The following is a 16660-nucleotide window of genomic DNA, read 5'->3' as shown; positions in this document are numbered from 1 at the left end:
GCAGTATGGACGGTGGGCCGAAGGGCCTGCCTCCCTGTTGTATCTCTAAACTAAACTAAACTAAGTAACAATAGCAGGACCAATGATATGGGATTCTACCATGCTCCAAGGCATGCGATAAAGGCATGATTTAAACATGCATCAGCCATGAAGTAGTTGCGAAGATTGTGATAATGTTAAATTGGAAGTGAAGGTTGCGTGCTCTTTTTTCTTTCACTGCACTCAGCAGCTGTGCAGAGAAGACAAGAGACCAACAAGAGTGGTGAGTCTGTGGAATTATTTGCCACAGAAGGCTGCGGAGGCCAAGCCAGTGGATATTTTTAAGGCAGAGATAAATAGTTTCTTGATTAGTACGGGTGTCAGAGGTTATGGGGAGAAGGCAGGAGAACGGGGTTTGGAAGGAGAGATGGATCAGCCATGATTAGATTAGATTAGATGGTGGAGTAGACTTGATGGGCCGAATGGCCTAATTCTACTCCTATCACTTATGACCTGATGACCTTATGACCCAATCAGCATGGGAAATGATGGGGTGCAGTGAGGTTACTCCGTCAACAGATGTCACCAACAGGTTAAGTTCCTCCTTGTATTTGTGAGCACATCCAAAGGCAAATGTCACCAGGTTCAGTCTGAAGAAAATATTGCCAAGTTCTAGCAAAGCATTTCTGGAACTGGGAAGATCTTGGACAAACAGTGTGAATGTATTTAAGAGGAATGAATTGGAATTGGAATTGGTTTATCAATGTCACGTGTACTGAGATGCAGTGAAGAGCTTTGTTTTGCATGCTATCCAGTCAGATTAGACCGTACATGAGTACAATCAGGCCCCTACACAAGTACTTGGAATAGACATTGAAACGAGTGGAGCGATTGTAATGCATGATATTGGATCGAAACAAGCAGACCCCAGCGTCATCATTGCAAAATAAATAGAAAAAATGTTTTTACTGACACATTTCTCAAAATGATCAGACAAATTCATTCTTGTGGCCCAGATTTCTAAAGATAGTGATAATCCTTGGGCAGTTTACACCCCAGCGGTTTGAACATTGACTTCTCCCACTTCAGGTAGTCCCTGCTTCCCCCCCCCCCCCCCCCACTTCCCAGTTCTCCCACTAGTCTTCCTGTCTCCGACTACATCCTATCCTTGTCCCGCCCCCACCCCTGACATCAGTCTGAAGAAGGGTCTCGACCCAAAACGTCACCCATTGCTTCTCTCCTGAGATGCTGCCTGACCCGCTGAGTTACTCCAGCATTTTGTGTCTACCATCCTCATCAATCTATTCCCTGGGAATAAAAGTTAGACAAAGAAATGAGAAAGAAAGACATGGGAGGTTGTGGCTCACGGAGTGAAATAAAGAGGGTGGGAAGAGTGTCCCAAGAGGTATAACCACCCTTGAAGCACCTGGCTTCCCCAAGATCTGCACATTCAATATAATTATATGGAATAAGAATGGTTTATTCCATGATTTGTTAAGGGCTGTGGAAGTTTACATTTCCATATATCAAATGCCTAACAAAAGATAGACACAAAATGCTGGAGTAACTCAGTGGGAGAGGCAGCATCTCTGGAGAGAAGGAATGGGTGACGTTTCGGGTCAAGACCCTTCTTCAGACTGAAAGACAGGGGAGAGGGAATCTTGAGATATGGCTGACTGACTCTCCCCGACTCTCAGTCTGAAGAAGTGTCTCAACCCCGAAACGTCACCCATTCCTTCTCTCCAGAGATGCTGCCTGTCCCGCTGAGTTACTCCAGCATTTTGTGCCTATCTAGGTTAATTCCCGGAATGGCGGGACTGTCATATGTTGAAAGACTGGAGCGACTAGGCTTGTATACACTGGAATTTAGAAGCATGAGAGGAGATCTTATCGAAACGTATAAGATTATTAAGGGATTGGACACGTTAGAGGCAGGAAACATGTTCCCAATGTTGGGGGAGTCCAGAACCAGGGGCCACAGTTTAAGAATAAGGGGTAGGCCATTTGGAACATAGATGAGGAAAAACGTTTTCAGTCAGAGAGTTGTGAATCTGTGGAATTCTCTGCCTCAGAGGGCAGTGGAGGCCAATTCACTGAATACATTCAAGAGAGAGCTAGATAGAGCTCTTAAGGATAGCGGAGTCAAGGGTATGGGGAGAAGGCAGGAACGGGGTACTGATTGAGAATGATCAGCCATGATCACATTGAATGGCGGTGCTGGCTCGAAGGGCCGAATGGCCTACTCCTGCACCTATTGTCTATTGTCTATTGTCTAAACCAGCATCTGCAGTTCCTTCCTACAAACTCCTAATAAACCTCTATAAACAGGTCCTGGGAAGCTACGTTGTAGACACAAGGATCTGAAGAAAGGTCCTGACCCAAATCGTAACTTATCCATGTCTTCCAGAGATGATGCCTGACCCACTGAGTTACTCCAGCACTTTGAGCTTTTAGTACCTGAGAAGGTAAAGTGCCTTCTCTTTCTGTAGATGATGACTGGCCCGATGGCACAAGTCTAAATCCTTCTGTTTTCATTTGACCAAACAGTAGCTGTATCGAACAATTGCCCGTGCAGAATTCATAATGAGCAAGAAATGCTGATTTGTATTTCATCCACTACGATAATCTAATGATTAAAAAATGTGCCGATGTTTTTCTACATCCATAGAAAACAGTTGGCACAACTTATTACACAAGCTCTTGGGCAGGCTGTTCTCTCTGCCTTGCCCTCCAGTATTGCACTGCTCTGCCTTCACAATGTTGACCCTCCTAATGAGGGACTGTTGCCACTGACAAACCTCTGGTGTGATATTAACCCAGCGCATCATGAGTGACTGAGCTTGATGAACATGGGTGCACACATGGTCAGTAACCCTACCCTGCTGGGAGGCAGCCTGGCTGCTCCCCTCGTGGCCCAATGCACCTGTGGTACATTGTGCCAGTCTATGTTCAGCGAGTCGTGGCAGCCGTTGGCACCGACGGCTCTTGGCATTGAATTCTTGACCACTACTCACCTCGTTACAGATGGATTGCGTTTGCATGCAGGAGGTGGGAGAGTCCATAGCAATCCTGGTGCTGAAGCTTGCCACTGATGCCAGCTCCCAGTCCATTATTTACTTATTAAAATGCAGGAAGAGGTCAGTCACCTCTTGAAGTCCATGCAAGCTCCCAGCAAAACAGTCTCATGAAATGTCGCACAAACGTATTATCTTGCGCAACACCCCCCTTGATCATGTTTTGCCATTTGTTGACACTGAGCGATAACTAGTGGTGGCTAATTACTTGCCAGTAGACCTCTGGTGGGATGTGGGAGGTCACATAGTCCACAGTGTGGAAAACCAACATTGTCACCAAGGGAACATGAGATTGACACACAAAATGCTGGAGTAACTCAGCGGGACAGGCAGCATCTCTGGATAAAAGGATTTGGTGACGTTTCGAGTTGAGACCCTTTTTCTGACTGAGTCAGGGGAGAGGGAGATACAGAGATAAGGAAGCGTAAGGTGTGAAAAGGTGACACAGGGGATCAAGGAAAATGTAGAATAGACTAGGAGAATGTAACAACAAAGCAAACAGAGATAAAATGGAATCAAGGGCAGTCAGACTGGTCGGAGAACTGGGAAGGGGGAGGGGCGGAGAGAGAGGGAAAGCAAGGGTTACTTGAAGTTAGAGAAGTCAATGTTCATACCGCTGGGGTGTAAGCTGCCCAAGCGAAATATGAGGTGTTGTTCCTCCAATTTGTGCTGGGCCTCACTCTGATCTCCGTACAAACAATATCAGAGGTGGGGATGGAATCCCGGTCGAGGGGGCAGCATTAATCGCTGCCAACGCTCGACTGAAGCCAGACCCAGATGGTGCAGACTGCCCAAGGCCTGTGACGCCACACGTCAGAGCATCTTGCCCGCACCCCATCACCCCGCCTGCCCCTGGGGTGGCCATGCCCGCACCCCATCACCTGGCCTGCCCCTGGGGTGGCCATGCCAACACCCTATAGCCCCGTCACAGGAGGGTGGGCCACCTTTCCAGTGTCCTAATCCTGCAACCAGCATCAGTAACCTGTCTGATCATTATCACAATGCCATTTATGAGATCTTACCAGACACAAGATGCTGGAGTAACTCATGGGTGACTCTTACTGTTTGCCAGGTTTACCATTCTAGAACAACAACTACCGTATACCACTGTGGTGTAAGCACCAAATGGGAGATGGGAGATCTCACTTTTCAGGAGAGGAGAATAATGGTGACTGCACATTAGTAGACATCATATTTAGTTTAGTTTAGTTTAGTTTAGTTTAGTTTAGTTTAGTTTAGTTTAGTTTAGTTTAGTTTAGAGACACATCATGGAGACAGGCCCTTCAGCCCACCGAGTCCGCACCAACCCGCAATCCCCGCACATTAACATTATCCTACACACATTAGGGACAATTTGTACATTTACACCAAGCCAATTAACTTACAAACCTGTACGTCTTTGGAGTGTGGGAGGAAAGCGACGATCTCGGAGCAAACCCAAGCCGGTCACGGGGAGAACGTACAAACTCCGTACCTACAGGATCGTAGACAGGATGGAACCAGGGTCTCTGTCGCCATAAGGCAGCAACTCTACCTCTACCCATGGGAGGATATATTGTTCCACCGAAACACAGAGAGCAGTATCACCTGAATGGTTTGGATTGTCGGTCTCATTTTCAACCTGTTTTGGTATTCCTGCTTATTGAAAGTGATGTGCTCACCCAGCCTTGCAACATTACAGTGTAGGAGACGCTCGATAGGAAAAGTTGTGTGACTGACCTTTGGCAATCGTTCTGGGTCACCCGGATGCCTGGGGATAACCTTCTGCAACCGCTGAAAGCCATAATCAATGGTGGGTTCATTCAGAGCTGCAACAAGGAAGAATAATGCAGGTCAGTAACAGGAAGGAACCTCAGGGTCAGCATCGAGAAACAAGACGTGGGGGCTACAACTGAGAGATACTTCATTAGCCAAAGTACACGTTGAATAGCCTTGCTCCGTGAGGTCCAACCAGGGCCAAATGCCCAATTGACCTCACTCACCATTTAGTTCCATACAAAGAATGGTCAATAGGTTGGAGTATCAGAAGAAGGAGGTATCAATAGGTTGGAGCATCAAAATAATCTAAATAATAACATAAGACAAGAATTTTAGTCCATTAAAGAAAATGCGCAGGCAAAATAAATTAGGGTCAGCAATTTTGAACTAAAATGTTCAAACGACATCTAAAGTACAGCAGAATAGATAAGGAGTCTGAATAATTTTGCAAATAAAGGAGCAGTAATGATAATAGGTTTCATTCCCAGTCAGTACAGACTTAGCTCATGTTAGTAATGTATCTCGGCTGAAACAAACAATCCTATCTCTATCGTATCTCATATTTCCTAACAACATTGAAGGAGGCGATTTGTTTGTGTTTGTTTCAAGAGTATGCTGATCCAGAGACAGCCAAGCACCCCATTACCCTAGTTCATTCCCGGTAACCTATTGCCACTCACACGTCCATCTACTCCCCACTCACCTGCACTAGGGGACAACTTACGATGGCCATTTAACGTCCCAACCCGATCGACCTTTGTGATGTGGGAGGAAACCAGTGCACCCAGGGGAGAAAACCCAAGTGGTCACAGGGAGAAGGTGACAAGTTCACAACTGAGGTCAGCAGGTCAGGCAGCATCTCAGGAGAGAAGGAATAGAAACATAGAAACATAGAGAATAGGTGCAGGAGTAGGCCATTCGGCCCTTCGAGCCTGTACGCACCGCCATTCAATATGATCATGGCTGATCATCCAGCTCAGTAACCTGTACCTGCCTTCTCTCCATACCCCCTGATCCCTTTAGCCACAAGGGCCACATCTAACTCCCTCTTAAATATAGCCAATGAACTGGCCTCAACTACCTTCTGCGGCAGAGAATTCCACAGATTCACCACTCTCTGTGTGAAGAAATGTTTTCTCATCTCGGTCCTAAAAGACTTCCCCCTTATCCTTAAGCTGTGACCTCTGGTTCTGGACTTCCCCAACATCGGGAACAATCTTCCCGCATCTAGCCTCTCCAACCCCTTAAGAATTTTATATGTTTCAATAAGATCCCCCTCAGTCTTCTAAATTCCAGCGAGTATAAGCCTAGTCTATCCAGTCTTTCTTCATATGAAAGTCCTGCCATTCCAGGGATCAATCTGGAGAACCTTCTCTGTACTCCCTCTAAGGCTAGAATGTCTTTCCTCAGATTAGGAGACCAAAACTGTACACAATACTCCAGGTGCGGTCTCACTAAGGCCCTGTACAACTGCAGCAGAACCTCCCTGCTCCTATACTCAAATCATCTTGCTATGAATGCTAACATACCATTCGCTGCTATGAATGCTAACATACCATTCGCATGGGTCGAGCGAGACCCTTTTTCGATTTGTACCAGCATCTGCACTTATTTCCTTACAACACCTGAGGTCAGGGTTACCGAAGCGACCACTCTCCAGCATCACAGTGCGGCCCGTCGCTCGTGTGTGTGTGTGGATGTTCGCTGAGAATGAGATCAGGCTGAACTGCAAGGCACCTCTCCTGCCCAACCCCTCCCCAAGGGGGGGAGAATGTCCCCCCCTTCATCCCAGCTGGATTCACACATGAAAAGGCAGAGGCAACAACAGGGTAGAGGGCTCCAGTGACTGTGCTTCCAACAGGCAGGGGTGATAATGTGTAAAGAACACTGAGTGGTATCAGGAATCTCCCATTCAGTTTATAATTCAGGCATTAAATGCTATGGACTATTCACATATCGTTTACTGATACTTTTTTTTTGATAAAGTAAAGGGCCAGTTTCCATGAAGTGAGTGGCAGTTTCCTAGCTCTAACCCCACCCGCCCTCACGCCTCTCACCTCCCTCTCAGATAGGCGGGAGAGGTGGCAGGAGCATAGGGTGGAAGGGAAGGAAAGACTGGGCCAGTCTTCACAGGACTGGGATGACAGAACAGTTAGAAGACATTTACATCTGAGCACCTTGAATTCAGTGCATAATTGCACCACTAAAGCCCTTAACTTGTCATCCGCCAGAGAGAAAAGAATCCAAATTGTTGTCAGTCAGTCATCCAGCACAAGGCGCCCAGGCGAGCTACTGAGTGAGTGGCAGCACTTCAGTCATGCTGCTGAAACTGAAGCTTATCAGAACAGCCCATTCAAGAGCGGTAAACGCCAGCACACACACTCGAATCAGCCGCACGATTACGATTCTGCTCAATGTCAAGAAAGAGACTGCGATTTGAATATAAACATGTCTTTATTACAGGCAAATCACTGAAGTCGCGTACAAGGAGAGAAGAAGCAACATCCCAGGCCCTTGCCCCCTTTTTAATCGTATTTTGATTTCCCTTTCATCTCGCCGTTTCACTGAGCGGTGGGAGACAGTGGGTGGCGTTGAAGGGGGGGTTTGGTTGGAGGAGCAGCCAATACCTGGAGGGTTTGGTTGGAGGAGCAGCCAATACCTGGAGGGTTTGGTTGGAGGAGCAGCCAATACCTGGAGGGTTTGGTTGGAGGAGCAACCAATACCTGGAGGCGAGGGGGGGAGGCTGCCTGCGGACTGGATTGTCAAGTAAAGCGAAGGTGGATACAGAAATGCTGGAGGAACTCAGCGGGTCAGACAACATCCCTGGAGAGAAGGGGCAGGTGAGGCTTTCAGTGGAGAAAGCGTCGGGTTTGCACAGTCGCGTTTGCTGCTCCCTGCGACAATGCAGAGACTCGACAGGTTGGCGTTAAACTTCTCGTCAGCTTCTGACCGAAGCGAAGCCGGAGGAGGTTGGACCACCCCTTCACAGGTTTAGCCAAGAAGGAGATACAAGAGACTACAGATGCTCCAAACTGGAGGAAAAGACAGTGGACTTCTGGAGGAACTCAGCGGGTCAGGCAGCGTCTGTGGGGGGGAAAGGAATTTCAATTCCATTTCTGTTCCAGATCCTGCATCAGAACTCAACCCATGGAGTTTCCTCTTTTCTTCGCTTCACACAGCTGAGGGAGCTCTCTGTTTCTGTTATATTATTCAACCTCACCCTGGACAACTTTAAAAAAAAATAAACTTCACATTTTAAAAAGCAACAAGAATTCAAAATGCTGAGATGTCCAGAGGGTACTGGTAAAGATTAACCCTTGAAAATCCCTGCATATTTGTCTTGACCTGAAACATTAGTCCTGCTTCATTTCTCACGGATGTGGCCTGACCTGCTGAATGTGTCCAGCATTATCAGAGTTTTTTTATATATTTGTAGCAGTGCCTATTTAACAAGTCTTCTATTACCAGAGTAATATAATGCTTGGGTAACAAATTGAACCAAAGCAATCTGAATAGCCCTGATATCAGGCCTTGGGGTCTGCTCAATGCAGGGTCGAGCTGCAGGTCGGGAAGCTGCTTTGTTGGCGCATCTCTCCTGGGTTGGCTTTGTGCGCCGACTACTTGTCCTCAGACTCAGGAGAAGGGAAACAAGTATTGAATACTTCATTACGGCACGGTGGCGCAGCGGTAGAGTTGCTGCTTTACAGCGAATGCAGCGCCGGAGACTCAGGTTCGATCCTGACTACGGGTGCTGCACTGTAAGGAGTTTGTACGTTCTCCCCGTGACCTGCGTGGGTTTTCTCCGAGATCTTCGGTTTCCTCCCACACTCCAAAGACGTACAGGTATGTAGGTTAATTGGCTGGGTAAAATGTAAAAATTGTCCCTAGTGGGTGTAGGATAGTGTTAATGTACGGGGATCGCTGGGCGGCACGGACTTGGTGGGCCGAAAAGGCCTGTTTCCGGCTGTATATATATGATATGATATGATATGATATTGTCACATGTGGCAAGTCACAGTGAAATTCTTTGCTTGCATACCCAAGGTATGCAAATAGTCGCCCATAAAGGGCGCTTACAAAGTTACAAATCCCCCCCTCCCCCACCCCATGCCAGGTCCTCCTTGTTCTTCCCCCCCCCCCTTCCCTCATGGGTCCTCCACTTGGAGAAACTCGCCCTGACCACTGACCAGGATGCTTGCTGGAACGTGCCTTGTACTTGCCGGGCTGGGTGAGAAGCTGATTGTGGTAAGACACGCTCAGAGGACCGGGCTCCCGCTGAAAGAAGAGGTGCTCAGGCAGAGTTTGTAATCATGTATTGTCTTTCTGCTGACTGGATAACACGCAAACGAAGCTTTTCACTGCACCTCGGTACACGTGACAATATACTAAACTGAACATCTCTTTCAAGAGGGTGAGTAGATCAAAAGCAGAGGGGATTCTGTGTAGTCCACCACAGGGAAAGTCATCGTCAGCACACTCCTCAACCCTCTTCTCTCAGTCACCAAAACGGCACTCCATGATTCCATCCATAGAATGGCACAGTGGACACGTTCTTCACTAGGTGTCAAGTCTACCGATGTGTAAAGAGCACAACCAATCATTGTACCTGGCCTTTGTCCACCTTACCAAAGCCTTCAACTGGATGAGATAAGAAGAATTTATCTTAAGATAGACACAAAATGCTGGAGTAACTCAGCAGGACAGGCAGCATCTCTGGAGAGAAGGGACATTTCGGGTCGAGACCCTTCTTCAGACCCGAAACGTCACCCATTCCTTCTCTCCAGAGATGCTGCCTGTCCCGCTGAGTTACTCTACCATTTTGTGTCTGCCTTCGATTTAAACCAGCATCTGCAGTTCTTTCCTACTGAACTTGTCTCAAGCCTGGCTGTACTCAAAAACTTGTTACCCTTTAACATACGTTACACAATGAGATACAAGCGATGCTTCGAAGCATCAGGTCCATCATAGACCCAATCCCAGTGCAGACGGGGGTCAAGAAAGGCAACATCCTTTCACCATTCATCTCCTCAATAATTCTCATCATAAAACTGACCCTCACCTCCAACAAGCTCCCCATAATGAGTTATTCGCTGAGAAGGTGGGTCTCCATCAGATTCCTTCCGCACTGCAACATTTCCACCAAACCCCTGGACAATTTAAGTTTGCATCGAGATCCTGGAAATCATAAACCACTTTCATATCTTGGGTGCCACCACTCAGCAAAAGCTGTCAATGGGGGCAAGATTCACCACTGCCTCTATTGCACCAACACAGCAGCAAAACTCAAAGCTCAAGGTGCATCAAACAGCAGTGCCCCCCACCCTGCTGTGTGTTGCTTAGGGTTTGATGATCCAAAGACGTACCACAAAGCCCAAGAGTGGCACTGACAACATGTCCCCAGGACAAGCCTCCAAGTTCACTGGCAGGACAGCTCGCACGAGTCTCAGCAACATCTCACGGGCTGACATGTCCACTTGTGTTCAGTCAGTTCCGATGCGTGGGCTGCATTGTCCACAATCCCACCGCCAGACTCCTGAAACAAGCACTCTAGTCCAGGCTCCGTCTCAACAAGAGGCCTCTGGGAGGACCGATAAAATGCAGTGCTACAAATGCATTCTGAAAATGCCCTCGACCATCCTCCCCTGTTTATGGTCATCCCTGGTCAATGCTCAATCCAAGCGGAGAAGGAGAATCCGGAGATAGATACAAAAAGATGGAGTAACTCAGCGGGACTGGCACAGCACAGCTACATGGAGTCCAAGTGCAAAGAGGAGAAGGTGCATGCCACATCCCAAACAAGCTGACCATCAAGTGCTCCTGCCTCACCTCAGGTACAGACCACACAAACGGGCCTGATCGGCCATCTTACATCTTAGAGCCGTCTTAGAATCAGCCATCTGGGGGAACGGCTGAGGAGAAGGCAATAATTGCACTTCAAAAGTGGCCCGTGAAGCACTTTGAATTGTCCTGAGATTTTTTAGATTTAGATTTAGAGATACAGCGCGGAAACAGGCCCTTCGGCCCACCGAGTCCCCACACATTAACACTATCCTACACCCACACAGGTCACGGGGAGAACGTACAAACTCCGTACAGACGGCGCCCGTAGTCAGGATCGAACCTGAGTCTCCAGCGCTGCATTCGCTGTAAGGCAGCAACTCTACCGCTGCGCCACTGTACCACCGTGCAAGGCCTTTCTTAACATTTACTGAATGCCCCTCATTTACCTCCTTGAGCAAGCAAAGCTCTCTCATTGAGCAAGCAAAGCTCTCTCATTGAGCCAGCAAAGCTCTCTCAGTGCCCTCAGCTGCTTGGTCCTCTGCGTGAACCAATTTTTATAATTTCACAATAATAAATCCTGAGCATGTCAACGGTACTTCAGTTCTTAATCAAAAGATTGTCTGATTTGACTTGGAGAGGAATTTGTTTTCTTGAGTCGTGCTGCCAAGAGTGGCAGAATGATCGACACTTCATATAAGCAATTAAAATAACTTGTTTAAAAACTCCACCGATCTGCTAGCCCAGGGGCATTAAGCTGTACACAGCACTGTACTGCAAGATGTAATAAAGTACTGCACACGTGGACCCTCCATCGTGTGACACATATTAATGCCACTCTTAAGAAACATAAATACACAGCAGGGCCGAGGAATTGTTCAAGGCTTTTGCTAATGCTGCATAGCCGGATCTGTACTTGGCCGAGCGGAACAAAGCGAAAGAAGTACCAGAACATTCTAGAAGCTGAATTTTGGAAGCAGATGCCGGAACATGCAGCAAAGAAAGGAGAACAGATGGAGGAACTCATCTGGGTCGGGCAGCATCTGTGGAGGGAAACGGAGGGACGACGTTTCGGGCCGAGACCCTGAAAGGGCCGAGGGGATGCAGTCAGTATTCTGAAGTGGGGGGAGTTGGTTGCAATTCAACTCAATCAACTCTTGAGTTGTTTGTTAACTTAAGAGTCAGCAAGCAATAGGTGGTTACAGTTAAGGAGGGGTTGGATGGCAGATAGCAGTCGGGTAGGGGGTGAAGGAAGGCTGGAGATAGCAACAATGGCTTGGAGAGGATGTGGAGAACAAAAGGCTGCAGCTATTGGAATAGTGGATGCAACATGGAGCTGATCACTGGGTTGTAGATGACCCAGGTCCAATATGCTGTGCTATTCCTACAGTTTATTTTTGATCTTTTCCTGGCAGTGGAGGAGGCCGATGACAGACAGGTATCTGTCGGAACAATAGACAATAGGTGCAGGAGGAGGCCATTCAGCCCTTCGAGCCAGCACTGCCATTCACTGTGATCATGGCTGATCATCCACAATCAGTACCCCGTTCCTGCCTTCTCCCCATACCCCCTGACTCCGCTATCCTTAAGAGCTCTATCTAACTCTCTCTTGAAAGCATCCAGAGAATTGGCCTCCACTGCCTTCTGAGACAGAGAATTCCACAGATTCACAACTCTCTGGGTGAAAAAGATTTTCCTCATCTCCGTTCTAAATGGCCTACCCCTTATTCTTAAACTGTGGCCCCTGGTTCTGGACTCCCCCAACATTGGGAACATGTTTCCTGCCTCTAACGTGTCCAACCCCTTAATAATCTTATATGTTTCAATAAGATCCCCTCTCATCCTTCTAAATTCCAGTGTATACAAGCCAAGTCGCTCCAGTCTTTCAACATGTGACAGGCCCGCCATCCTGGGAACGGGAAAGGGAATTTAAATTTCTGGTAACAGAGAGTTGATGGGAACGCGGGGAGGATAAAATGTGACCGACGTGGGTCATACAGTCTGAAGGAGGGTCTCGACCCGAAACGTCACCCATTCCTTCTCTCCTGAGATGCTGCCTGACCTGCTGAGTTACTCCAGCATTTTGTGGACAATAATACAACATATGCTGACCTATCATTACAATTAATCCTGCTCAATTAGGCCACGACAGAAGAAAACTCAAAATAAAGTATGGCTCAAAACCATCGCGATGAGAGATCCATAATCATCTGCTCCTCATTTTTAAATGGATTTTTTAGGATATGGTTGTCGCTGGTAAGGGTAGTATTTACCCGTTTACTCGTCCCTAATTGCCTTGGTTAAAGATGTGGTGAGCCACATTCTTGAACAGCAGCAGTCTTTATGTTAAAAAATATTTCCATTATGCTGCAGGCAGTTCCAGGAGTAAGACCTTGTAACGATGAAGGATGAGCGATATATTTCCAGGTCAGGATAGAAAGCAATATGGAGGGGAACATTAAGTTCCTATGTGGCTACTGCCTTGTCCAGCTTGGTGATAGACATCATGGGAGATGCTCCTGGACTACCCGGGGCAAGTAACTGCAGTCCATTTTACAGATGACACACGGCTCCACATGGACCAGTCACTCCGGAAAATGGTGTTCCAACTCTCCAATAGTCCTGGCACATCAGGTAATGCCATAATTGGGCTTGAACATGATGTCTCCACAGTTTAAATAACTCAGCGGGACAGGCAGCTTCTCTGGAGAGAAGGAATGGGTGACGTTTCGGGTCGAGACCCTTCTTCAGTCTGGGTTTTCTCCGAGAACCTCGGTTTCCTCCCACACTCCAAAGACGTACAGGTATGTAAGTTAGTTGGCTTGGTATAATTGTAAATTGTCCCTCGTGTGTGTAGGATAGTGTTAATGTGCGGGGACTGCTGGTCAGTGCGGTCCCGGTGGGCCGAAGGGCCTGTTTCCACGCTGTACCTCTAAACTAAACTCAAAAAAAATTGTTTAAAAGGGCTGAATAGCTTGTTTCAATTTCTATGTGCAGAATGCAAAACTATTGGGAATATAAATTAATTTGGAAAGAAAATAGCTGGGTGTATATTGGATCAGTCTGCCAAGGCTGGAGTATAACTTATTTTGGCCAATGAAATAGATCTTTTGTTTGACAGAGTTCAATCATTTTTCATCTCTGATAGCTATACCATATCCTGAACACAGTCTAAAACCATGAACAATTTGGCCAGGCCAGTGACAGTCTGCCTCAGGATACAATAGTGACTTTATGTCCCGGCATTTGTTAATTCAATACATGTGATCATCTGGCACGTGCCCCAAACATCTGCATTACTTCCAAACTAGAAAGAAACAGAATGCCGTTCTCTTTGCCTAGCCCCCCGTCCCCCTTTCATTTTCTTGGCTGGCCCACTTCAGCACAGCCGAAGTAACACCATTTTTAATGGCCGTTATTGTCAAGAGCACTGTTTCGGAGGAGAAATTAATGAGAAAAAAATTGGAAAAACAGATTTTTTTGCGCAATGGTCGGGGAGGGGTGCAGCAAGGAAATAGGATGTGATTTATGTTCCTTGGCTGTCATCTGCTGTAAAATGATCTTGCATCGGGATTTTCGATTGTTTGCGACTTAGTTTTACGCAATGCAGAATTTATCCTGGCGTGGGCCGGTCTTGGGGTTGCCAATGCTGGCTGGAGTTGTCATCACGCAGGTGTTGTCACATGACCTGCTTCCAAACAGTCGTTGGACCACGTTTGAAGAGTAGAGTTCAACACACATTGTGCTTTTGGTGGAGAGCTAATTTCTAATGTCCGAGCATTGTGCCCTCACCCTACTTTCCAAAACCTTCAAGTCTTTCTTTGCCTTTAATTTCCTCATTACAGACAACCCCAGTGGAGAATATGACCTTGATCCTCCCAACATCCTTTTTATGGTGACCTCTAACTTCATTTCCCCCCCAAAGCCTCACCTCTCTTGGGGTGACACGGTGGTGCAGCGGTAGAGTTGCTGCCTTACATCTCTTTCAGCGCCAGACACGCGGGTTTGATCCCGATTACGGGTGCTGCCTGTACGGAGTTTGCACGTTCTCCCCGTGACCAGCGTGGGTTTCTCCGAGATCTTCGGTTTCGGAAGACGTACAGGTATGTAGGTTAATTGGTTTGGTGTATGCATAAAATTGTCCCTAGTGTGTGTAGGATTGCTTCGAAAGGACCAACTGGGATATTTTTGAGGATCAGGACTTGGAGGAGTACACATCAACTGTACTTTGCTACATCCAAAACTGTGTTGACAATGTCACCGTCGACAAACGCATCCGGTTGTATCCCAATCAGAAACCCTGGATGACAAAGGATGTCAGGTCTCTCCTCAAGGACCGTAACACCGCCTTCAGGTCTAGTGATAGAGCTCTATACAGTGCTGCTAGAACCAACCTGAAGAGAGGCATCAAGGATGCCAAAGCGTCCTACAAGAGGAAGATTGAGGACCACTTTACCAACAATGACCCACGGCGGGTATGGCAAGGCATCCAGCACATCACCAACTACAAGACCAGCAACCGCACGACTGCCGACGGCGACGCCTCGCTGGTAGAGGAACTTAACTGTTTCTTTGCTCGTTTCGAGGTGAAAGCTACAGTGGCAGACATAACACCCTCTCCAGCACCTGACAGCAACACCTTCACTGTGCAGGAGTATGATGTTAAGCGCGTGCTCAGAGCAGTGAATCCCAAGAAAGCTGCAGGCCCCGATGGTGTGACGGGCAGAGTGCTGAGGGAATGTGCAGACCAATTATCTGAGGTCTTCACAAAAATCTTCAACCTGTCCCTTTTAAAATCCACCATCCCTCCCTGCCTGAAGTCCGCCATAATCATCCCACTGCCGAAAAAGTCTGTCATCAGCGGTCTTAACGACTACCGTCCGGTAGCACTCACACCGGTCATCACAAAGTGCTTCGAGAGACTGGTCCTGCAGCACATCAAAGCCAGCCTCCCACCCACCTTCGACCCACACCAGTTTGCCTACAGAGCAAATAGGTCTACAGGGGATGCCATCGACACTGCTCTTCACACTGCACTGACCCACCTTGAACACCAGGGGAGCTATGTGAGGATGCTCTTCCTCGACTTCAGCTCTGCCTTTAACACGGTCATCCCGAGCAGACTGGTCACCAAACTTTCCGACCTTGGATTTTCCCAAACCATCTGCCAATGGATCAAGGACTTCCTGACCAACCGCCCCAGACCGTCAAAATAGGCCCTCACCTCTCCTCCACCATTACACTGAGCACCGGCTCACCACAGGGCTGTGTGTTGAGCCCCATCCTTTACTCCCTCTACACTCACGACTGCGCCCCCACCCATCCCACCAACACCATCATCAAGTTCGCGGATGACACGACTGTGGTTGGACTCATCTCAGGAGGAGATGAGACAGCCTATAGGGATGAAATCCAAAGGCTGGCAGCATGGTGTTCAGTGAACAATCTGGTCCTGAACTCCTCCAAAACAAAGGAACTTATAATTGACTTTAGAAAAACCAGTGTAGAATACGACCCACTCTACATCAATGGGGTCTGTGTGGAAAGGGTACCCGCTTTCAGGTTCCTGGGTACGCACATCGCAGAGGATCTTACCTGGTCTACCAACACCATCACCACAGTAAAGAAGGCACAGCAGAGACTCCACTTCCTGAGGATCCTCAGGAAAACCAACCTGCAGGAGAAGCTCATGTTGTCCTTCTATCGCTGCTCCATCGAGAGTGTGCTGGCATACTGTATAACCACATGGTATGCCAGCTGCTCAGAAAAGGACAGGAAGGCCCTTCAGAGGGTCATCACGACGGCCCAGAAGATCATCGGCTGCTCACTGCCCTCCCTGGAGCACCTGTTCAGCCTACGCTGCCTCAGTAGAGCAGGCAAAATAATAAAAGATCCATCCCACCCCGGCCACCGTCTGTTTGTTCATCTGCCCTCTGGTCGACGTTTCAGGTCGATCAAATCCCGAACAAACAGACTTAAGAACAGTTTTTACCCCAGGGCCATACGAGAACTGAACACTACCTTTGCACTAGGCAACACCGTTAAAAAATCTTGTACTTAATATAATTGTA

The 16660-nt window shown here is 47.7% G+C and overlaps 1 protein-coding gene across 1 annotated transcript in view; it reads right to left on the bottom strand.

Annotated features, from left to right (window-relative positions):
- Positions 1 to 16660, bottom strand: part of LOC144599784 (transcription factor COE1-like) — a 164639-nt gene that overhangs the window by 81087 nt on the left and 66892 nt on the right. The window contains exon 3 of the mRNA XM_078411020.1: positions 4773 to 4861. Within this exon, the coding sequence (XP_078267146.1) occupies positions 4773 to 4861 (89 nt within the window). The remainder of the gene's footprint in view (positions 1 to 4772; positions 4862 to 16660) is intronic.

This window comes from Rhinoraja longicauda, chromosome 14 (assembly GCF_053455715.1).
Source record: "Rhinoraja longicauda isolate Sanriku21f chromosome 14, sRhiLon1.1, whole genome shotgun sequence".
Taxonomy (NCBI): Eukaryota; Metazoa; Chordata; class Chondrichthyes; order Rajiformes; family Arhynchobatidae; genus Rhinoraja; species Rhinoraja longicauda.
The sequence above is the reverse complement of the archived record's forward strand: the minus strand, read 5'-3'. Positions and strand labels throughout refer to the sequence as shown.